General features: G+C 50.5%; 1 protein-coding gene across 2 annotated transcripts in view; it reads right to left on the bottom strand.

Moving 5' to 3' along the window:
- The window catches only part of MGMT (O-6-methylguanine-DNA methyltransferase), a 283077-nt gene that overhangs the window by 37590 nt on the left and 220432 nt on the right, over positions 1-25055 (bottom strand). For both annotated transcript variants that reach the window (XM_027112962.1, XM_027112961.1), the window contains exon 3: positions 6468-6628. In XM_027112962.1, the coding sequence (XP_026968763.1) occupies positions 6468-6628 (161 nt within the window). The remainder of the gene's footprint in view (positions 1-6467; positions 6629-25055) is intronic.

The following is a 25055-nucleotide window of genomic DNA, read 5'->3' as shown; positions in this document are numbered from 1 at the left end:
GGCAACGTGGCAGCGCCTGGCGAGGCTCTTCAGGCTCTCGGGGGGCATCGTCCCGATGTGCGTCCATACCGGCAATGGAGGTGTTGACGTGCCGCCTGTCTCGCCCAGTCTTCCCAACTCAAAGGTGAAGGATCCATGGGCTCTCCCGCCTTCTCCCCTGGCTATGTGCAGAGCTCCAAAGGCAGGGAGACATGCACACGCAACCTAGAACTTATGTAAGCTGTTGATTACAACAGCAAAAACACTTCTTAAGTATGCAATTACGTCTCAAACGGAATCATTACTAAATTAGGAGTGTTAACCTTCGTATAGAGTGAAGCACGCAGCAAAAGCACGCAGAAGAGCTAGATCCATATTAATCAATTCCTTTAAAGGCGATAATTCTCAAAATAGCGCACAGGTACACGTACTACATATACACACATATACATGTGTGTGCGTATGGACACACAAACACGTGTGTGTGTATATGTGTGTATATATATATATATAGTTGCCTCTTGTAAGATTTCAGAAATTAGAGGCATACTATTGTTGACAAGCTCTCTAGAGCATTCTGATACATACACTCCCAGAAGAAGGGCCTGAGCCACCAGACTAACCTGAAGAACCTGTTTGCTTGAACGAGTCGGAGTTGAAACTTTCAAGACTCTCTCCTAGTTCAACATGTGGTTACCTAATGGCAACCGCCAGGCAGGAAACTGCATCAAGATAAAATAGGAAAAATGATGACCCTCGGACATTACGCTCTTTGGCCCGTGAACCTCACAATACACCGGAACGTTGCCGATAGCTGAGGCGAAGAGCTCCTAGTGAAGTGCACTGACTGCTTCTGAGCTGGCCTGGCCGGCCTCACACAGTCCCACCTGCTGAAATGATGCTCCTTCGGCCCAGGCTGGGAGCCCCCAACCCAGAGAAACCCTCAACGTGGAACACAGAATTCTGGGAATCTAATTTTTGTTCCACTGAGGGGCTGGAAGTGATGTAATATTCAAATGAGGGCAGGGGCCAGGCAGGCAGGAGAGGATGACGAGCCCATGAAGGTGCTCCCGTCCACTAGGAAAAGGATGCGTGGCAGCTGTTGGCTCCCATGAGAGCCAGATGGAGGGGCCGCCTGGAGAAAAGCAGGGCTCTCCTGAGCGGCTCCGCAAAGGGACGAACGACGGCGTGGGACTGGCCTCCTGGTCCTAGCGGGGAGGGATTCTTGGAGACAGGTTAGCGAAGCCCGAAGGGTCAGGAGCAAACAAACGCACATCCCGACGAGGAAGGCAGCTTAACCCCCCCTCTGTCGCCCCCAGGACTCGCGCTACACCCCGCGGATCCTTTGCTTTCACCAAGTCCTGCCTTGCTTTTGTTCATAAACGTTCCCACTTACCTCTTTTCTCTCATGGTTCTAAACCACAAAAACACACTGGATTTTGCTCTCCGTGAAAGAGGTGATGGGTCGCTCCTGGCGGTGGCCTCCTGTATCGATTCGAGACCTCCGACCACCTTCCCGGCACCTTGGGCTCCGTGGCCTGCCACCCGCTCTCAGGCTTTTGATCTGGTCTTTTCATTTCACCTTTCCCAGCCTCAGCCTTAGAAGGCCACAGACCCAGATCTCCACGTCTATTAGCCCTGAAAAGCAGCTCAGCAGCGCTAGGGTTGAAAGAAGTCCGTTCTCACCAGCTGTTTCCTTCCCACTTAATTTAAGTGCAAGCCTTAGCTTGTTCTAATCAGTAAACGGGCACCGGAAGGTTTATAAACCTTCCAGCCCCACCAGGTAATATCTCAGCAAGGTCAACCATTTTTAGAAGCCCTCATTTAAAGAACAGGAGAACAGCGATGGCTATCAACCAGAACCTGTAAAGCATCTCCCACTTTAGCTATTTTCTCTTTAAATTGTAATTCTTTTTTTAAATTCAGGAAAAATACCAGTACAAACTGCCTGAAAGCACAGAGCTGCCTCCTGCTGCGGACCCAGAAGGGAGCCTGAGAGGAGATGCTCTCCTCTCCGCGGCGACACCTCCGGAGGCTGACTGGGCTGGCTTTATGGCGTGTAAGGCAACATGAACACCAAAGCAGGCCTCCAGGGCACTGAATGAAGGGGGCTCAGAGGGACCCCACATTTAGGACACAGTGGGGAAATTAATTCATGCGCCCCGAAAGTCCCCTAACTGACTGGTAGGGTTTTCTAGAGGCCCTTTTGAAAGAGGGTTTGACGGGGGTACACAATTACAAGACTCCTTACAGAGTCTCTGAAATAGAAGTTGCAAAGAAACTTCCCTCTAGCCAGCAGGTTTTAAAAAAAATGCAGGTTTTACTACTGTCATGCAGCTGGATTTCATAGCTACAAGCTAATAGCTGTGACGAAGGAATTATTAAAGTGTTAAATATTTCATTTAAAAGGGAACATTGCAGTCACTTTGAAAAGAAAACTCAGAACTCATCTGTTGAAAACCGTCATGTGTGATACCGCACAGGGAGGACAGTCAAGGGCCTCCACACGTGCCCCGGGGACGGCCTCCTGTGGTGTCCTCGGCACAGGCCAGGCACTTGCCCAGCGAGGGCACTCCAGGCTGGCAGGAAAAGCACAAAGCCGCACGCCTGGCAGGCCTGCCGCCCATCGCCTGGCCACGCCTGCCCAGGAGGGTCTTCAGGGGCAGAGGGAAGGAAGTGTGTGCACACACATTCTGGGTCTGAAAGCAGATCTTAGCCTTTCGCAGGCCTGCTCTTCTTGAACTCAGCGTGAAATACTGCTCTTGGTACAGCGCTTCGTTAGTCACTCCAACTGCTTTTGCGATCGATCGCTAAGGCTACAAGCGTTAAGACGTATGTTATACAAAGAAGCTAAAATTTTTTATAAGTAAATATAAAGAAGTGAGGGAGTGTCCACAGAAAGTAAGTTTAAACGATATTTTATTATGAAAGAAAGAGTAAGATTTATTTCAGGAATAATGGCTTCGTTAAACAACTATTTCTTGGAGAAAAATGAATTCAAAATAAACAAATCGGACCTTTTTAAGAGGTTATATTATAGGGAGGACCCGACCTCCCTAAATGTTTCACTGCATTACAAGACGGCTAGCTCCTGAGCAACACACAAACTCCCTTCACAAAACTCAGAAAACAAAACGTTAATTTGTTTTTGAAATTAAATGACTAAAACAACAATCCCACAAGGAATTAGAATACTTCTTATTCACATTCACGTTTCACTTTCATTTCTTCAACAGCACCACGAACCTCACCCCCGGTAACTGCGGCCTCTCCTTCCCACAGAGAAACCCCACCTGCTGCGGCCCAGGAAAAAGGCAGCCACTTAGGCCTCCAGGCTTCTGGTCAGGAGGACAGCTCAACGGTTTCTTGCCAGAAATACCTAGATAATTAACTTGTTCCTACTTAGACTTCAGAAATCCTCCAAGGTAAGAAGTTGAATGATGTGAAATTTCCAATATTTGACGTTTTAACCTACAAAATGGCAATTCCATATGGTTCAACTCAGCACCGCTTTGTGACCAGCCTAACAAAACAACTAGATGGAGAACACCACACTGATCTGGAGGAAGGAGCCTGAGAGATGAGCGGTCCTGCCTGAGCAGAGGGGCCTCCAGGCAGCAGCAGGCCAGGCCAGGCCCGGGGTAGTGGAACAGACAGCGCAGCCGGAGCAAAGGCCAGAACCTTCCAGCCCGGGCTCTGGGAGTTACCTGCGGAAGTGCTGAACTCAAGGAGGGGCTCAGTTATCACTACGCTTCTAACCAAGTTGAAACAGGGAGGTCTGCTCTAAATCTCAGAGGAATATGATGAAAAATGACACCCAAAAGGATGTTAAACGTGTTCAAAATCTGAGATGCACAGAAAATAGCATTTGTCAAGGAAGCATTTATTCCACGATAAACGCACCCATTCCTCCCCATTTGCAAAGGTTTCTTTTCTTGTGTTGCTTCACAGCTTCTAGAAGCTCTGGGGCTGCCAGGGCACTTTCCTCGTGTGGGCCTTTTCCGCTCACCACAATTTCACTGGCTAAGGGACACAGAGAAAGAGAGCAAAGCCAACCACCGCTGGACAGAAAGGGGTGTCACCACATCTGGGGGTTAGTGCCAATTAACTCCGTGTTAGCAATCATATTACAACCATCCACCACCTCCCTTCTTAAAATGCAAAATCCCCACACCTGGTCCCTGCCTGGGAGGTGTGACTGAGCTAAATTAGAAGCACCTGGCTGACACATGCTGCTGTGTGGGAAATCCTGGCCCTACAGCAACCACTGTCAGCAGGCGGGCCTAGCCTGGGGGACCTCCTGCCGCCAGGGCGGTGCGAGAGGCTGCCCTCACCCCAAAACCCAGCTGGAGGGGACCTGGCCCCAGTAGTGAGTGTCCACCAGCTCTGCAGGGCTTGTCCAACAGGGGATGGGCTACTGGGTGACTGGACGGACTTCATCCTTCCCCAATGCCTACCTGCAGCTTGTCCTGGTTGCCCAGACTGACCATGACCATGACCATGACCATGACCATGACCATGACCATGACCAGCTGGCAGAGGAGATGGCCAAGCTCGGGCCCAGAGCCGGGAAGGCGGGGGGCGGCAGGGTGAGAGTGGTCCCAACTCTCTTCAAGCACTGAGGACAGGACTTCAGTATTTTATAAGCTCACCCCCTGCTGACCCCCTCGTTAGATCATACAGATCCTTCCTGACCTGGTTTCGTAATTTCTCTGCTCTGAAATTTTCTAACCCTTAAATTTCAGCTCACTTACGTGATACATGTAAAGAGAAGGAGAGCCGCTCGGCCAGTTCTCTCCTGCTCCTGCCAGGGCAGTAACCCCCAAATGGCAACAGGAGATCGAAGAGTTCACTGTTCCAAGGTTCCCAAGCCCCTACTGTAAAAACAAACCCACAGCAGGACCCCCCCATCCTGCGCCTGGCAAGGGGGAGGGGCACACGAGGAGGGTCACCCACACCCTCGACTCAGCCCGGTGACCTGAGGTGCTGGTTCCGAGCAGGCGGTCAGTGCTGGTCAGGGGGACGACGCGGCCACAGCACCACCTCGGCCCGCGAGGGCCCCATTCTCGGGAGCAACAACGGAGGGTCTCTGGACGTGAGTAGGGCGTGGGGCAAAGGCCCACTCCAGCTCTCACGCCCTGTCCTAGAGACGCCCTTTTAGACGTTCTGGGGCTCCCAATGGAAGACACCGTCTGGAGACAGCCCGACGTGATGCAAGGGGGCTGACGTGGTACCCAGCTCAGCTTCAGTTCATTACGAGCAAAAACGTCCAGGGTCCTACCTACCTGGTCACTCATCGGACCTTGTTAGTCAACTCAGGTATTAGCTCAACTGGCTTGAACTTTTCTACCTGCTTCCCCTGAACCTGCTCCACCTTCAAGTTCATTTTTGCTGAAAGCCACAGCAGCAATTAGAAGCATTAAGCTTATTGAGCGAATTCCATTTTGAAATTCAAGATGGCTTTAAATTTACCTCATCTAAAATCTCAGGGTAATTTTTTTCCTTAAGTGTATGCATCTATATGTATATATCTATATGTAAGTACACACTCATTAATACTAAGATGACCATGAAAAAAATCACTATGCGAAATAAACCCCTGGTACGTGTCTAGAATGACTCTAGTTGCCATAATGAAGCTGCGAACAAAAGCTTACAAAGAAACGTCTGGGAAAGTGTTTTTAGGTTTTCGCAGACTCTATGTTCCATCGGCACACCGCATGTAGACAATAAGTTCATCCTACAATAATTCATCCCTTGAGAATACAATTATTATTATTATTATTATTTTTTTGTGGTACGCGGGCCTCTCACTGTTGTGGCCTCTTCCGTTGCGGAGCACAGGCTCCGGACGCGCAGGCTCAGCGGCCATGGCTCACGGGCCCAGCCGCTCCGCGGCATGTGGGATCCTCCCGGACCGGGGCACGAACCCATGTCCCCTGCATCGGCAGGCGGACTCTTAACCACTGCGCCACCAGGGAAGCTCGAGAATACAATTATTTAACTATGGTAAATTTGAGGGGTTAACCTGAAAACTTATTCAAGAAGACACACTGCCGCTACTCACTGCAACGTTAAGTGTCACTGACGGAGTGTATGGAAGTGGCCAATTGTCCACGTATGAGCCTCGTCTTCTGTGCTGTTGGCAAGCAGATGAAGTTAACAATAAGCTTATTGAAAAACTTACTGCCATTCAGATGTGTTCCTATTTAAACCTTTCAGCCAGCGAGAGTCAGGAGTCCATCTACATGGATCATTTTTATTGCCTTTGCCAAGAATTACGTGACCACGTGCCAAAACTAACACAACCACTTGGAACGGGTGGAGACTGCGCACTCCTATCCAACCAGCGCGGCCACACGCCGCCTCTGTTCAGACGATGTGAAAACGCCACGTCGGTGTAGTCAGTAACCTGAGCTGGGAGGTCAGGGACAGTCAACAGGTCAGCCCCCCCGAACCAAACACTGCGAGGCGGCCGAGGTACTGACCTTTCTGGAAAATGGGATGGTGAAGAGCAGGCACGGGGCGCTCCTCGAGGACCGCGGGCTCATGGAAATAGGCACCCAGCCAAGCCGCACACTGCGCCAGGGGCTCCGTCACTTCCTCTGGACCTCCGAGCCGCTCAGGAGGAGCGGGGGCCTCCACGGGGCTGCAAAAGAGATAACAGGAGCCGATTCAGCCTCTAGGCCCAGCGTCCACGTGGCTAAGAAGCAAACAGAACACGCCCACTGCATCTAAGCGGGTCAGCCCGTAGCTGCCTTGCAGGTATGCACGTCTCGCCTGCGCCAGGACAGCGGAAAGGTGCCGGCAGGAGGACGGGGACCGCGGCCCGGGTCATCCCACCCGCGCTTCCACCTCCAGCTGTGAGGACACGATCTCTGGAAAGGGGCAGTGCCCAGGAAGGACGCCCGGTACCTGAGCTCTTCTGTTTGGGGCTGACTGTCTGCAGTCACCCTGCAGAGCAGGGATGTGAGAGCACGAGGATGACAAGCACAGAAGCAACTCCAGGGGGAGTGTGCCTGCCCCTTCCTAAGACTATCACCCGCATCAGTTTTGATCTGCAGAATCACCAAGTACTCATCTTAAAAAATATTTTCCAGAAATCTCGATACCATCAAAGTAATTAGCCTGCAGGCACCCACCCCTCCCATCACATTTCAACGACAGACCAGCACGGTTCCATGTGCTCTGTGGCTTTGAGCTGGCTTCTGGGGGACCCCCTCCGAGTTCACACTGGGTCTCAGGCTTCAGAGAGTCTACTCTGCGTGCTGGTCACTCTGCGAGGCTCATTGCAGTTGATGTGACTTTCGTGCCCGGGACTTCTATTTGGTTCTCTTCTGAGTCTTCTCATTCATTCACTGTGGTCACTGTGCTCCCTTTTAGCTCCAGTTTAAACCAACATATCTTAGACTCACTTCGGATGGTCTCACTGTTTCTTCTACTCGGGGTGCTAATCCTTCTGTTTGGGGATCTGTGGCTCCCCTCAAGGAGGTGACTTCTCATCTTCAGCAGGGGCCGATTTTCAGGGAATGTGCTCTGCTGGACTGAGAAAACGTCCCTCTAGAGAGGGTTCACTTTTGCTGCTTCTGAGCCCCAGTTTTATGATGGATCCAGCTTTTCTTTTAATTTCTGAGAATGACACACCCACAGAAGCACCGGCACCAAGTCGGATTTCTTCAGATGCCATTCCTTCCTGACCTCCCAGGCCCTGGACAGATGGCAGGCTTCCCTGCACTTTCCAGCCTGCTGGGCAGGCTTTCTCTAGTCTCCTTCTCAGAGGCTGCAGCTTGAGGCTTTTGGGGGAAGGTGGGAAAAGCCTCCCCCAGCATCCCGAGGGCGGTCACGCAGGCCTCAACCGACAGGCTGCCTCCTGTACACTCACCACCCTTACGAGGGCCCGACTGAATATGCGAGGTCACAGCCACTTGGCAACGCGGCCCAGCACAGGTAGGACGGATGTGGCTGAAGCGCCCGGGGAACACAGGCCTGGCCTCACCTGCGAGGAGACACACACCAGTGTGTGCAGGGCCTTACAGATTCAGAAACATGTGCACTTTATCCTGCAAGCAGCGGGGAGCAGCTGAAGACCTTTAAGCAGCGTCTCATAAACAACCCTGTGCTGGGGTCTCAGTCTCTGAGTCACGGTGTTCTGTAGGTCTAAGAGTCTCCAGAGGTCTTGGATCTTTCCAGAAATAAGCCCCCTTGGATGGGATCCACTCTCTTCCACAATGGAATGAGAGGTGGGTCAGGGAAGGCTTTCTAAGCATGTGAATGTGAATGGCCTTAAGGAAGGAACAAGGGAATGAATGGAAAAGAAATGAGCCCTTCAAGATGAACAGGGAGAGAGGGGGACCACTGAGACCCCGGCTCTGTAGAGCTGGCCAGTTGGGCGATCCTGCCAGCAACACAGCTGCACTGGGCAGGCCCAGGCCTTCTCCAAGTTGCCAGCTTCTAGTGGTTGCTGGGAGAGGGAATCCCCATGCACAGGGCCCTCGGTTGGCCCTGAACTGACAGGGCCCTTTCAGGGTCTGGTCAACAGGAGACCCTGAAGGATGGGGGCTCAGTTCACAGGCAGAAAGCGGCGTCTAGTGGAACAGGTGGCAGAACGGCATGTTGGAGAGACTTCTGGGGATGGAAACTATCTTCTCATTGCCCTGATTGCTCTCCCCATTAGGACGTCTGCCCACGGAAAGGTGGGGAACTTCTACCCCATGCTTGGCTTAAATATTTTTCCATGTCAGAGAGAAGTTCCCAGTGACTCTCTTGCTCTGTTCCCTACTTACTCAGTAAGACTCCAGGGCTTCAGGGGTCTTCTCGGCCATCACACCCTGCAAACGGGGCTCCCTGGGTGGGGGGCATACAGTCCAGGAGACAGGCAGGCATCTTAACCTGGGAGGCAGGGGGCTCTGTACCCACCAGTAACCTGCTTGCCTGGGGAGTCACAGCCTCTTACTCAGATGCCCTGGTTCACTCAGGGGTATCTAACAAAGGCCATCCCGGGTGCTGCCCACGCTGGTAGCCGTTTCCTCTGGGTTGCTAAGGGAACTGAAATGTGAGCTGTTTCCCAGCATTTCCCACTCTTAAAAGGATACTTGAAGAATTTTTATAGTAGTAAAATTCATCTTGAATTGATTTTTTATGCCTGTGCTAAAGGTCTCAACCTCTGACTTACTCTGTAGCTCTCCGTTCTAACTCTTTCTCTATTGGCATTAGATAACTATTCATGGGTGAAATGTAATTAAACAGCTTTGATTCTGAAGCAAGGATTTATGATACTATATTTAAAATGAATGGCATTAAACACACACATAAAACCAGGTTTTTAAAGCCATGACACAAATTTCCATTTCTACAATAAAATGAAATTTATTCTCTGCCCTGCCCTCTCCTCCAGCCTCGCTCTGCTCGTCCCTGAAAGAGCTGTGGTGTGACAGTACCACAGCATCACTAACGGCCACTCTTATTATGGAGGAGTTTCTCCAGGTTTCCTACCGACGAACCCTGAAACCCCGATAATTATGGGCTCCGTGGCCCACACTCATTTAAATCCCACATTCACGTCTCCCTCGGAGCCTAGCAACTCACCTAACACTAAATGCACAGGCCTGTGGCCACTGCTTCCGGAAAGCACCACTGAGTGGGGAGCCCGGCCCCCAGGAGAGCAGCCAGAGAGCCGGTGCGGCAGATGGAGATGAGAGACAACCGTCCCGACATCCGCAGGGCCAGTGCAGAGGCGACATCAGGGGCCATCCCCCCGAGACCTCCCAGGATGTCCTCAATAAAAGTAATCCTGGGACTTCCCTGGCGGTCCAGTGGTTAAGACTTTGCCTTCCAGTGCAGGGGGTGCGGGTTCAATCCTTGGTAGGGAAGCTAAGATCCCACATGCCTCGCCGCCAAAAAACCAAAACATAAAACGGAAGCAGTGTCATAACAAATTCAATAAAGACTTTAAAAATGGTCCACATCAAAAATATCTTAAAAAAAAAAGAGTAATCCTCAGGCCAATATTGTGACACTGAAGCCCTTTCACTTTTTTCTTTTTAAACTTGGCACAAGAGGGCTGGCTAGTGGCTGGAGAATGAATTTGGCTTTGTTGAGCTTTTTAACATAGCAATGGAGAGCATGGGTACGTTTATACAGCAAACATAAAGTCATGTATGGTTTGGTTTAAGGGTTTCTTCAAGAAATATGCAACTGTCGGCAACCCCAAGGACCCTGTAGGACCAAAAAGGACAACAGTGTACCACCTTTGGGGATGCTCCCCGAACCTCAGTGTGTCGGAGAGCCCTGTGTGAAGCTCTCCTGGAGTCGTGACCCCTGAGAAACAGCCAGACCCATCCCCCTGGGCTTGGAGAAAGAACGTTCTGGCGTTGAATTGCATTTCAGATTTGTTTTGACATAAATCTGTCCATCATTCCAAATCAGGACACAGAAAAGCAGGTGACATGCTCCAGAACAAACTTCTGAAGTGGTTTTTTTCTGGTTGTTGTTGTCATTGTTTTAAAATTTGTTTATTTTTCGCTGTGTTGGGTCTTCGTTGCTGTGCGTGGACTTTCTCTAGTTGCGGCGAGCGGGGGCTACTCTTTGTTGCGGTGTGCAGGCTTCTCATTGCCGTGGCTTCTCCTGCTGTGGAGCACGGGCTCAGTAGTTGTGGCACACGGGCTCAGTAGTCGTGGCTCGTGGGCTCTAGAGCGCAGGCTCAGTAGTTGTGGCTCATGGGCTTAGTTGCTCTGCGGCATGTGGGATCTTCTCGGACCAGGGCTTAAACCTGTGTCCCCTGCATTGGCAGGTGGGTTTCTTAACCACTGCGCCACCTGGGAAGTCCCTGAAGTGTTTTTAATAAAGCAGGCAGTGATGCCTTACCTAGATTTCTCAGGAGAAACCACGACTTCACAGCATTAGATACATGAGCACAGGAGGTATCAAAGGAAGACTGTCCATCCCACCTGCACGAGGCTTGCACCTCAAGACCCCGGCGTGGAGGAGAACGACAAGGAAGAGTGACAGCATCACACCTGGGGAAGCGGAGGATTAGAAGGTGACCGAGCCAAACTTAAATGAAACGGCCCTGAGGACAAAGGTCACGCGCACGGGAAGCCCTGCCTGGGTCTGTCCTGCACCCCGGGAGGCTGAGCGCTGGCCCGGGCTAGCGAGGGCAGGGCTGCCTGCTCAGGTGCTGCAGCACCAGGAACCCGCGGGGCAGCAGGTGAGTTGCCGCGGCGGGCAGAGGATGCCAGGCTGGCTGAAGCCATCAGAAAGTGCTGCTCAAGGTCTAACCCCTCACGGAGAATGGCTGCGCGCCTGGCAGGCCGCCCGGAAAGTGGGAGGGGCGTCCCCAGCTCTGTGCCCTCCGGTCTGTCCCACGCGACAAACGTGCTCAACACTTTAACCCACCCAGCTGGGCAGGAGGTTTGGGGGTGTGGATTTTGGGGTGCCCCAAGACTTCACTGGCAGCAAAGAATCACTAAAATGATCATAAAATCATAAAGATGTCATGTACTTGGGCTTAAATCCCATTTGATGTAAGAAAACAGGCCCAAAGTTCCGAGTTCCTCCTAACTGGCGGGCACCACTTGTCACACCCAGCGGGTAGACTGTGTAACACGCCGCGCGCTGGGAGGGCTGTGCCTTCCAGCCTCTCTGTGTGGCCCCAGTAGCTTTCCAGCATCTCTCTCTTCATGGGATGAAGCAGCCTTATGGTTGGGGAACGTTAGCTGGTGATGCCAGAGGGTCACCTAGGAAAGGGCTGCCAAGACTCATATGCTTCTGAGTCGCTCTGGAACCTGGCAGGTGACCCAGGTGTCGTCCTTTAGCAAGGCTGGAGGATTAGTCCACAAGGAAGCACACGGACTCTCCAATACAATCTAAGCGTGAAGAAGTGACCAGAGCCGTGGCCGCGCACAGCAGCTCAGACCCCGAGGATGAGAAGCCTCGCCTCCTCTGGCTTCCAGGACTCGGTGCGGAGGACAAGGGCCCCCGGAACTCCAGAGTGGGCTGTCACACCTCACAGGCTCAGGAAGGTGCACATTCACTGCAGAAATTTAAAACTGCAGTTGAGGTGACGTTATAAACATCATGTGGACACTCTTGCTAGACAGCCCTGGTAAACACACAATTATGCCCAAGTTAGCGGAGGCTGGTGGAGTCTCGCGTTTGCGTTTGATGGATTTGTCCCACATTTAATTATACCTTCTTGCTAAAGCTCAGATGCTTTTCTTCCAGTGGTAGGACTGAAGACAAATAAATCATGCTACCTGCTTTCAATAAAGTCCTTTCTTTTCTTAAATGAGAAGGCTGAATAAAGGCTTTAAACTCTATTCCAACCAAATTTAGGGGTTTGATTCCATTCAAGCATTTACTGAGGATCCTTTAAGTACCTGGCATATTGGCAAGAGTATCGACTTGGGGTTTATAGTCCAACTGGGCAGGCAGGGAAGGTGAAGGTAAAACAGACAGTGATCCATCACCCTCCTGATGGTTGTGCTGAAGGAGCCCTTCCCGGCCCAACTGGGACTTTCACACGCCACTGCCATCTGATGAACGAACAATGAAAGTGATGGTTCCGTGACACTGCCTGGTGGCCAGCAGCTGTTTGGGCAATAACACCACACGGTGTGACAGAGTTTGTGCAGTTGAACATTCTAGAGTTATATTAGGACACAGAGTAGAAAAAGGAGAAAGTGCTGATGTCAGTAGTAAGAAACACAGATCTCAAATGATACAACTAAGGCACAGGTGAAAAAGAGGAGGCGCGACAGTGGAGGTTCATCTATGGACACAACTGGAGCCCCCCTGCTGCTGACAACGCAGGCAGCAGTGTTTGCTATTTATCAGGTGCTGTTCTAAGCGATTCATGCATTAGCGTACTGATTTCCCGCACAATCCTAAGAGCAACGTGTGCTCAACTGTGAAAAAAGGGGAAAACACTAATAAACATGCATGAAGTATCAGCAACATACCTGAGTTTGTATAAAAACGACAGACATAATATGTAGATTTTAATTCTCTGAGACAAGAGCTCCTACTACTTGTAACACATGAGTTTATTAACTGACTTTCATGTGTTTGGTTTTAGTGTCTGTTTTCAAAGATGTTTCTGTACAAAAGGAACACGCAAAAGGGAGTACAGGCCGAAGGTGGCACACTCCCAGCTTCCAGGGAAGTCAACAGGAGGGTGAGCTGGAGTTCCGAGGGTCAGCTGAGCAAACCCTTAGTGAGGTTTTACTGTGTGGTTCGTAGCAAGAGGAACATAAACCCTGCTCCCTGCCTTTATGCCTTCCGCCCCACAATCACACCCTCCCCTGCAAGCGAACTGCACAGTTATGATCCTATCACAGGCCACCAACGGCTCGCGTCCCAAGGGCGATGAGAGGAGGAGGAAGAGGCAGTTTAAAGTTTAACTGGGCCCTAGTTTACTCACTGTCAGGGTGGCCATAGGTACGTTGTTTAAACTGGGTATCAGCTTTTAATGGGCATCCTAAGCCCTCAAAATCTGGGGCTCAAATTAATGTCAGAACCCAAGCAAGACTATAGAGGAATTCGCTGTGGTATTTTAAAACACCCACCAAGGGCTTCCCTGGTGGCACAGTGGTTGAGAGTCCGCCTGCTGATGCAGGGGACGCGGGTTCGTGCCCCGGTCCGGGAGGATCCCACATGCCGTGGAGCGGCTGGGCCTGTGAGCCATGGCCGCTGAGCCTGGGTGTCCAGAGCCTGTGCTCCGCAACGGGAGAGGCCACAACAGTGAGAGGCCCGTGTACCGCAAAAAAAATAAACACCCACGAAGAACACAGAGAAAACTGTATGTAAACTTTCAACTCCTCCCCATATAAGGTACACGTCATAAGAACCGTATGTTTGTTCCTTTTTTAAAATAATTGCTTCTTTAAAATACATCAGCAAAACTAAAACATATTTTTAAGAGACAATTTAAACAGTATACTTGGCAGACAAGAATGCCTTACAAAAGCCTATCTACTTTCTCTCCTAAATGTTCAAGTTGTTAAAAGGAAAACTGTATTTTATCAACACTTTAACATATCATTAAAAATCTCTACTATTTGACAGATGAAGATAAAAACAACCCAAAACTATAGATGAATTATCAGGTCCCTAATGATTCCAAAACAATTACAGGATGCAGAGCAATCGAGTTAAATTTTATTCAAAAGCTTACTACACTTGTGTTTTCTTTTATTTTTCTATCAAGAAACCCATGAGGTTTAAGCACAATTCATTATGTATGAGACCCCACTTGCCGCGCTTGACTGTTGATTAATAGCAAAGTTTGCTGTATGTACATTTGCAACATTAGATGCATACAATATGCTAACTTATTCTTTCACTGAAACTAATTATTTACAAAAATGACTACTTGAGACTACAATTTATTAAATGCATGCATCCAGTCTCAATTTGGCCCCAAAAGACAGCCTGGAATGAAGATCTTTTACTTGATGTGACAACTTCTAGAAATGCTGTTATTAATATTGTAAATGTGGCAAATAAAGAGTTCAAATAGCCTTATGTCTATGTTGCCTTTACTTTCACCACTGAAGCAGTGAACAAAGAAGCTTTTTTAACGTTTCACACACATATGAGAGGTATATTCCTCTTTCCCAGCTTAACTTAGCTTCTAACAAGTAAAACGCTTACATGTTGGCCATGAAATAGTTTTAAAAAGAAATAATAGCTAACATAAAAATGGAATAGAAAACCGTAACCATATTGCTGCTCATAAGCAGATTTATTACAATTCTGTCAAGAATTTAGTCCATTTGTTGAAAAATATCTGTAGAAACATGAAATGTTTAAAGAGTCATTCCATCAGTCTCATCAAATTCTTGATACTCCCTCAAGAGTACTTCTTCCCAAAGGATTCTGGGGGTAGGTAACTTCGCATTATTCAACCATTCTGCTCCCTTCTCCCAGAAAAGAAGAACACACAAGAAAATCAGTCCACGAATAAGAATTACCAATGTCCCATCTTTGGATGCAGATTTCAGGTGGGGCATCTGGTCAACCAAGAGCGTCTTTCAAGCTAACACTGCAATGCGTGTGGCCCCGAGATGTGGCCACCTGTTGCGAGCGTCCTCTACGGTCAGGTCTCGCTCTGCCAGGCCAACCTGTACACCCTCCACGGCTGCCCTTCTGATGCCCTCAAAGACTCTGTGTGGCCTTGCTCTGCTCTGCGTAGGCCGTGTGCCACTGTGGGCTTGGGAGAGGCAGAGAGGGGTCACTGGCCAAGGTGAGGAAACCAATGCCTGTGCCCCAGGAGAGGACGACAGCGTGGAAGGTCATTACGTACTACAGGGTGCTCCTGCCAGCAAAGTCATGCACGGACGCCCAAGGAAAGAGAAGAAAAGGGCCCGCTCTGGGGCACAGGATTTTAGGGATGCAGACGAACTGAAATATCAGAGGGCCTCTGCTCTCTACAACCAGTGTTAAGAGAAAAAGTAAATAGCACGAGGATGGGAAATCTCAGGGCACGTAGTCAGATGGGTAAAAGATGCCTGGTTTTCCATCATGCAGTTTCATATCCTGACTCTCTCTCTCAATAACACAGCTGAGGTCAGCCACAGTTGTTGCTCAACATCCCACCTTCATTATACACCACGGCACTCTGGAAAGGATGGAGCCACTGAGTTGAGGACCAACGGTATGGAAGTGACCCAAGGTAAACCCTTGTATAAAATTTCGTAGCTGCTATTTACTGACGGCCTACCATGTGCCACGCATAGAATTAAAGACTGTTCTATGTTTATTTCTCCCAATGACCCCTGAGGAGGCATTATTATCTCTATGTTCTAGAAGAGGAAACTGAGGCCCAGAGGTTATGTAATAACAACTAATCAATGCCTATGGGATGGAACCAGGATTTGAATTAAAGTGTTTGATTCCAAAGACCTTAACCTGGACCATCTCCATGAAATCCAAGTACCCTTGCTCATCTCTCTGAAATGGAAACAAACGGTCCCTCTCATCATGACAAGCCCATACGTTCACATGCTCTATTCTTGATAGTATATGCACTAGATAGCATTTGGATTTATTCTTTTATTTTTAGGTAACTTCTGCTAACTTCTCCCTGATCCCCAGGACTACCATCTAGGCCCACTGCCCTATCCTTCAAAGACAGTGCGGATCTGAGCGTTGAATCTAGTTCCGTTATATTCTAGATGCTTCCAAGAAGAGACACTAGGTGCCCACACAGCAGGGTCTCAGGCTCTCAGACAGTGGCCACTGGCATTACTGCTCCTCACCCTTAAAGCAAGGCCGTGCTGCTGTTCAAATGCCTCCATGACCAGTCCACACAACACACAGTGTTCCTTTACACAGGTAAGAGGCCTAAGTCTTAGAACGTTCCCAGCCCATCACCCCCCATCCTCATTCTCCAGAAGCAAGGCCCAGTGTGATCAAGGCAGCGTCCCAGGTGGTCTGGCAAACCAGCAAGGCAGGCCCTGTGCTAAGGCAGGAGTGGGCCTGGGCTGCACGGAGACATCGGACGAGCTCTCCTCCAAGGCTGCCGCGCATGTCGGAATGAAGGCCCTGCGCCGTCACGGAGCTGGTCCCAGCTCTGCCTCGAGCCCCGGAGGCCTAGCTGGCGCCTCCTTGGTGCGCAGTACCTGCCTCCTGAGTGGACCGTAAACAAGATGCAGTGGCGCCACCACAGCACGTGCGCGGAAGAACACCTGCCTTTCAGATTCCACTTTTCCAAGGGATTTGCGGAAAACCATTCCCTTGGGCGGGGAGGCGGGGGGAACTCACAAAGGTTTTCCAAACAGTGCAAGTCACACTGCTCTGCCTTTTCAGATTGTGTAGCAGACTGCAGAGTAACAAGGTCTGTTAAAGCCCAGGGAACAGGCCTCACATCGGATTTTGCTCAGTCTGACAGGACTCCACAGTCAAAACCTGGAAGTGTTTCAGATTTGAAGACATAAAACTAAATGGCTCTTCCATTTCCAGTCCAGATATGAGCCAATCAACCGCATACTGAGATGAAACCAAAGAAAAACGAATTTAAACAGCCAATACTTGAGCCTTCTCTTCATTCCATGACCACACATCAGCCTGCTGAGCCCCGGCGCCCGCCGGCCCCCGCCCTGCCCCTTCCACACACGGTGCCAAAGCTGACCACGCTGCACCCTTGCTCCTCCTCTAGGTTTCCCAGGTTTCCACGAGGAGGTGGGGAGACGCCCCCAACCCGCCGCGCGGCACGCAGAGGGCCCAGCAGCCGTTCCCGCAGGCTCCGCCTTCCTGTTCGTGGTGGAGGAAAACCATCCGACCAGGAGCAGGAAGCAGGAACGTGCGTGCCCATCCCAGGCCCACTGGGAGTTCTCGGATGTGCGCTGGGCCGAGGGGCAGAGTCTCAGAGGCAGAGCGCGTGACGGGGAAGGGGGCCGGGCCGGGGCCGTGCAGCCGCTGCTCTGAGCCCCTCCCTCACCATCCTGCCGTCTCCCACCGCAAGCAGTTTTTTTTTCTTTTTAATGTCTTTATTGGAGTATAATTGCTTTACACTGTTGTGTTAGTTGCTGCTTTATAACAAAGTGAATCAGCTATACGTATACATATATCCCCATATCCCCTCCCTCTTGCGTCTCCCTCCCACCCTCCCTATCCCACCCCTCTAGATGGTCACAAAGCACTGAGCTGATCTCCCTGTGCTATGCCGCTGCTTCCCACTAGCTGTCTATTTTACATTCGGTAGTGCATATATGTCCATGCCACTCTCTCACTTCGTCCCAGCTTACCCTTCCCCCTCCCTGTGTCCTCAAGTCTGTTCTCTACATCTGCGTCTTTATTCCTGTCCTGCCCCTAGGTTCTTCAGAACCACTTTTTTTTTTTTTAGATTCCATATATATCTGTTAGCATGCAGTATTTGTTTTTCTCTTTCTGACTTACTTCACTCTTTAAGACAGACCCTAGGTCCATCCACCACACTACAAATAACTCAACTTTGTTTCTTTTTATGGCTGAGTAATATTCCATTGTATATATGCACCACATCTTCTTTATCCATTCATCTGTTGATGGACACTGAGGTTGCTTCCATGTCCTGGCTATTGTAAATAGTGCTGCAATGAACATTGGGGTGCATGTGTCTTTTTGAATTATGATTTTCTCAGGGTATATGCCCAGTAGTGGGACTGCTGGGTTGTATGGTAGTTCTATTTTTAGTTTTTTTTTTTTTTGCGGTACGCGGGCCTCTCACTTTCGTGGCCTCTCCCGTTGCGGAGCACAGCCTCCGGACACGCAGGCTCAGCGGCCATGGCTCACGGGCCCAGCCGCTCCGTGGCGTGTGGGATCCTCCCGGACCGGGGCACGAACCCGCGTCCCCTGCATCGGCAGGCGGACTCTCAACCACTGCGCCACCAGGGAAGCCCTTATTTTTAGTTTTTTAAGGAACCTCCATACTGTTCTCCATACTGGCTGTATCCATTTACATTCCCACCAACAGTGCAGGAGGGTTCCCTTTTCTCCACACCCTCTCCAGCATTTATTGTTTGTAGATTTTCTGATGATGGCCATTCTGACTGGTGTGAGGTGGTACCTCTTGGTGGTTTTGATTTGCATTTTCTCTGACGATTAGGGATGTTGAGCATCCTTTCATGTGCGCAAGCAGTTTTTGATTCGTTATCTCTGTGAGGGAATGGCTTCCCTCCTCCCGTGAGCCCACACAGGAGAAATAACACCTTTGGTAGTAACAGGGCTAAAAACGTACCACCCATCTCAATGTGGTTTCGAAAACTGGTCTCTCCACACAGCTTCAAGTCTACTTTGTCATGATGCGGTTCAGAAAAAAGGAAAGATTTTTCATCTCAGTAAGGGAATATGTCTTAATTTAAATGCTAAAATAATAACTGAATGTCCTGAAGACACTACTCTTTTCTTTCCAAGAGGCATGTATTACAGGGCGACTGACCTCCATGGGGTTTAGTCCCATTAACTTGAGTACTGGGCTTATTAATAAATAATCCTGCCACTAAATTACCTGTCGAGTACATTGGTTTGTACAGTTCTAAATAAATAATAGATAGTTCCCTATTATCAAACACAGTGAAGTTTTAAAAGAACAGCATAGCTTATGATATAAGACAATACTGCAGTTTCATCTGGGAGCAACTTTCTGTAGCTCCTTTCTCAGAAGGCCTTTGCTTCGCCTGTTTATTGTTGTAGCTGGAGCACGTTAGCTGGTGAGTACAGCTGGAAACACCGTATTTAATATCAGACGAGCATACTGACTATACATTAGTGGCCAAAAAAATCTTAAGCAACTATTAAATGGACAGTTAATGTAATTGTATTTTAAAACTCTGAGATCATATTTAATTTTGAATTGAAACTCTTAAAATGAGCTTCCTGGCAAGGATGCAGAGTAATAAAACAACATTAACTACAGAAAAAAACTAAAAGTCACATTATTAAAATAAATCCTTCTTCCAGAATACTAATATTTGCAAGATAGATGACAAGAAGCAGAAGACATTTGCGCTTCCTCAACAAGTATCGTCACTGGCACTGGAAGCCGGGATTGTCCACTTGAAGGATGGTGTCATTCTGAACACGGCGCACAGATGCCACCTCCCGCTGCCCTTTCTTCCTCGAGCTGGCGCCTCTCCCAGCATCTTTTGTCTTCCTTCCAGGGTGCTCAAACTGAGTTTAGCAACACCCTGAGGTCTTCCAATCACAGGTCTACCAGCAAAGAACCCAATTATGTTCAAGGGCAGGAAGTAGTGTAACTGGGGCGGGGCGAGGCCTGAAAAGAACGAGCAGAGGCCCGGCGGAGAGTGAGGAGGAAGGACGGGTGGGAAACACTTCAGCTGCAGAGCCAGCCAGTTAACACTCCCTTTAGGAAGCACCAATTTCTACTCAAAGCAGGTTGGAGAGTCCAATTTCATTTGCCTTTTTCCTCCTCTTAAAAATCAATACAGGCCTCTGGGGGCTGTCACACTTGCAGGCAGGCGGGTCTGTGGACCATGAGCTCTGTGCCTGGACCCGGTTCACAGCCCTCCCAGGGGAAGAGGGAGGGGCTGTCACAGGGTTTGCAGCAAAAAACAGGCAGCATTTATGTACAGGTGTTCTCTGACAGCCAGGACAAGGGGAGGCCCTGTGTGCACACCCCACAGCCAGCCGACAGCACCTCCGAGAGTGCCAAGCCTTGATCTGACCCCTGCGGCCATCACCTCGAGCTTGAGCGGGGTGGGGGAGGGGGGAGAAAGAGACAGATGGTTCAGGCGGAAGCCTGCAGGTCCCATGCTCCCCTCCCCCCAGCATGTCCTCTCTGCGCCCCACTTGGGACCACCCCATTCCCAAGGTCAGACTGTGGGCCCTGGGCCACGTCCTTGTGCCAACCAGGACCACAAGGAACCGTCCCTGCTCTGGACTCTCTCTTCTCTTCTCTTCTCTGCTCCCAAGTCCTCAGTCCTCTCCCTGGCCCGGGCCTCCCTCACCGCTTACGGTGGCTCTGGTGAGAACGTTGCCCCCAAAGGCCCTAGTGCCCCAGTCCAACTTTAATTCTCTTTGGCTTCGATATGTCTCAGGCTTGAGTAATTTTGAGACCCTTTAAAAAGGAGTCTCAGATGCTCAAGAGAACTGCAGTTTGCGAAACAGTTAACTTAGAAAAAGAAAGTCTTGTTATGTGAAAATGTCTTTCAATTGTGGAATACTACAGAAGCAGCATTTTACCTTTATAAATAGTAAGATGTTTATTCGTAAAGATTTTAACTGCAATGAAAGCATAAATGTAAACATCTCATGAACTCACACATTCCCTGGAAGCGGAGCACCCTCCCCCTTCCCGCGAGAAGCAAGGTCGAGACCAGGGCTGCTGTGTTTGCCCCCATCCTCCACTTCTCCTCCCAAGTCTGCCAGGAAACCAGCGGAGAGGTGCAGGTACAAAAATAACCTATCAGAAACTAGATGTTACAGGAAACTCCTCTGGTTTTCACTGGCATGTGGATGCTGCCTTGCGATTACCTTTATTTATTTCTGTGTAGTGAAGACTGGGTGAAACTTACTCCTGCCCGCTTTGCCAGAGCCGGTTCACTCCAGATAACCTACCGGGCTGCTGCATCACTGCCATACTGGGAACAATGGGTGGACGGCAACAAGGAAATCTGGGATCCCCAACGTTCTTCCAGGAGAGGCCATCTCCATTTACACGTGAACTAACATCACGGTTTAGCCGCTCCTGGACATTTTCATGCTCAGAATGTAACGCCATGGGTCCGTCCACCGTAAGGCCCTCAACCCCACGTTCGTGCCGGGCCGGCATAGCAGCTGCTGTCCACAGCATCTCCTTGCCAGCAGTCACCCAGCACTTGGAGCCATCACTGGGCTCACATCTGGCCCCATGTAGAATTTTCAAGATCCCCATGGTCGGCACGGCTCGCACGGCTACTCCAGTCAGGGAGGCTGTATCGGAGCCCAGCCAGGCCCATTTCTCCACCTGCACAAGGGCAGAGCTGTGGCAGAGGCAGTCGGACCGTGTGGCTGAAGATGCAAACCGCCTGGCCCTGCACACGAGGTGCCGGCGGACCCTGGCCTACACGCGTCGAGCGGGGCTGCCGTGCCTTTGCTCCGTCTCTCCAGGTGGATCCCTACCTCGCCACACTGCTCCTCCCACCTGTACTGCCTCCAGGCCCAAATCCCTCTTCAAATCCTAATTCATCCCCTAGCTAAGCGGGGTCCCCTCTGTGAACTCTGCATCCAACGAGTTGGCCCGTGGGGATCTCTGAGGTGCTGGTCTGGGTGGCCTGGCACCGCGGCTGGTGTCTGCTGAGCGCTGGCTGCATACCGGGCCTCGTGCTCGGCGCTCTGCCTGCACTAACCCCGTTTCACCCTCATCACAATATACGAGGTGAGATCTGGATTCTGGTTTTACTGATGCGGAAACCAATGCTGAAAGGATTAACACCATCCCAGCCACAGGGCTGAGGAGCGGCAGAGCGGGACTAAAACCCAAAGCCCTGACCTGACCTCAACGCTGGCCTCCCAAGCCTGGTGCAGCGCCTTCAATCACAGTGGCACACGAACAAACACGTCCTTGGGGGAAGTCGTTCCACAAACTGGGAGAAGCACAGGCCCCGCCCTCTCTCCCGGTGCGCACCAGCCCCTGACCCGACGCTCCTGGGGCGGGCCTCCCCTGGAGGAGAGCTCCCCGAGCCCCCTGTGGGTGGTCACCCGCCTCCCTTTGGTTCTCACACTTCTCTGCTCGCTCCTCCACGATCTCACCTGAAAACCGCAGCCGTGGACACTGCCCCCTCCAAGGCCACCGCGTACTCCCACGATCAGAGCCCAGAGCCAGCACCCTCCCTGGGGCGCTCCGGCCTTGGCGCCCGAGGTCTGCGCGTCCCTCTAAGCGCTGTCCCCTCGCCCGGGCCCTCCTCTCGCGGCATCCTCCCTCAGCCCGTAACACCTTCTGACTTTCCTACTGCCACCAGGTCGGAAACCCCTGGACACACGGCTCTTGTCTCCCCTCCCTCCTGTCACCGCTACACTCAGCTCCCGCTGCATCCTGGACAATGACCGCAGCCTCTGAACTGGCTTCTCCACACTCAGCTCCCATCCAGAGAACCCGCCAAAGTCTGACAAACCTTCCCCAACCCTGCCTGGTGCTCATTGCCATCCCGCTCACGGTCTTTCCGGGCTCCTCACCATGCAAACACAGTCAGATCCCAACCGCGCGTCTGGCGCTGGTCAGAGCCCTCACAGCCCGGCCCTGACTCAGGTCCTCCCCTGGGGGGAGCACTGAGCTCCAGCCAATCTGGCCGCTGCCCTTCCCTGTTCTGCGCTGGGCCTTCCCCCTCCAGGCCCTGCACCTGGAGCTGACCTCGGCCCAGGGAACAGTTCCTGCGGGCAGAGGCCGCTCTGGCTCTCCTGTGTCCACAAGCCCCTCTCAGACCACCCTCCACCTTTGCACACTGGGCGCCTGACTTCTCAAGCTGTTAGGTCTACGGGGACTGTTAGGTCTGATGACTTCCACAGACACACCCACACGTTCGGACATCTCTGTATCACTCACAGCAACTGACACTTCAGTGCCTTTTGTGAAACACTCATAACGTTTGGTGAACTGTTAATGAGTAAGGGAAAGTTTCTAGATAAGGGGAAGTCAGGGCACAGAGGTGGTCCTGAACGCACTGGAAAGTGATTCAGGACTTACTTTCAGAGTAAATATAACTACTTTTGATATATTCTATTGCCTTATTGTACTCCTGCTAAGATTTCTTTGTGTTTTCCATCAACTCTATCATGCATTCTCTAGAAGGCATAATAACTGAACTTCTTAAGCCTAACTGTTTAAGACACATGCAAATACACGATACAAACTTGCAAAGTTTTAAACTGTGCTGCTACTGCATGTCTTTGTTTTGATCAAAACTTGAAAATCTAAGAAACAGTTTTCTGAACCAGATCCAAGGCCCAGAAGGGGAATTTCATGTTTTTCAGCTTTTGGTTCCACCCGGAGCCCAAGATTCAATAGACTTTCATGGATTTAAGACCTATCTGGACGAGTTCGCTACTTTCAGAGAGACGCAGTTTCAGTACTCCTACATCTACATACTCTGTATGACCAATCAAATATTATGCTGTTTCAAATTTATCTGACCTATCATCATCTCTTCTCTCCTGGGCATTGCTGGTCCAGCACAGAAATCACTGGAAGCCAAGGATCTGAAGTTGTGCACACAGCACAAGGCGGCTGAGAGCACGCTTGTCGACTCTCGTCTGGGCTGATCGGGTGTGATCAGGGCTCGGCTAAGAGTCTTCCCAGCTCTTCCCAGAGAAATGGCCCTCTGCCTGGGTGCACAATGTCTTCAGAAGAGCTGGCCTAACCACCCAGCAAAACAGACAAAAAGAGCACAGAAAAGGGGGCGTGGGGCGTATGCTTGTGTTCATCAACAGACCTGCTCCACCATTCTGCTTTCCTCTTTAAACATTTAAAGGCTTAAACAAGTCAGAACTGAAGATAAATATTCACTCTTGAGCAGCTGTCCTCTTCTTGGTCCCCATGTCCCCCTCACTCCTAGTACATTAGGACTGAACATCTTCCTGCCAATCAGTATGCATGTGATTAGAAAACTAACTCCAGTTTCCAAGAAACAAACCAGAAACTCTAGCAGCAGTTGGGTCTAGAGCTCAACTTCTAGGCTTCGAAAAACTGCAAACTATTTGGCTTGCCATTTTCACCGAAATATTTCATGGGGAAAAAAATGAAATAAAATACATACACTAGAAACGGGTGACTCTGTTGAAGATATTAAGAAACAAAGGATCAAAAAGAAACATGCTTCTTCCGAAAAAGCAAAAAAACCCTCCAAAACCCCAAAAAACAACCCCCCCCCGCAAAACCACGTTAACACATGACCGGTGCATTCCCCAGCTTTGAGGAAATGAGGGATGCTCCTTGAGGCTGATGTTTGAACAAACCCTCCCTCTTCCAAGTCAACGGTTCTCTTCCTCATTTGCTCTCAAGGGCAATGGTGTCACTATTTTCAGTGCAGAAACAGGCGTCAAGGTGTCGAGTACGTACTGTATCTGCTGCGGCTCAATATACCAGTGGAAAAGGGGATGGAAGGATGAGGAAAATACAGCCCAACCTTCGGGCAGCCCACAACTTCCTCTACCAGCCAAGCAAGGAGGGGGGGAAGCTGCATGCCCTGGGCAGGTCCACATTTAGTCACGCCTTCCTTCGCAGGAGGCAGATCCTCAGAGAAATGCCCCCGGCTCCGCCCACGTCGGGTGCACAGGAGACCCCAGCATCCGCCTGGGGCCTCTTCCTCACGTCTTCCTGGGTCCCCCGTCATCACACCCTTCAAACCCACTGCTGGGGTTTCCTGGAAGATCACTGGCTCAGGGTATCTCACAGGACCTGGCAGAGAGAAACCAACACCCAGGATGGGGAGAGCCCCTCAACTTGGTATCAAAGACAAAGCCTACTGTCGTCTTTCTTACTCATGTGGAATCAACCTCCAGGTCCATCTTCACGGTACCTTGGAAGCCGATTCTGAGTTAGAGATCCCTGTGTTGTTGCTGTTGTTTTTTTTCCCTGACTCAATTTATTAACGGCAGCAAAC

Source organism: Aethalodelphis obliquidens, unplaced genomic scaffold, assembly GCF_003676395.1.
Source record: "Aethalodelphis obliquidens isolate GAN/ISIS:26980383/991018 unplaced genomic scaffold, ASM367639v1 scaffold11, whole genome shotgun sequence".
Lineage (NCBI taxonomy): Eukaryota > Metazoa > Chordata > Mammalia > Artiodactyla > Delphinidae > Aethalodelphis > Aethalodelphis obliquidens.
Note: the sequence above shows the minus strand (reverse complement) of the source record. Positions and strands in the feature narration are given on the sequence as shown.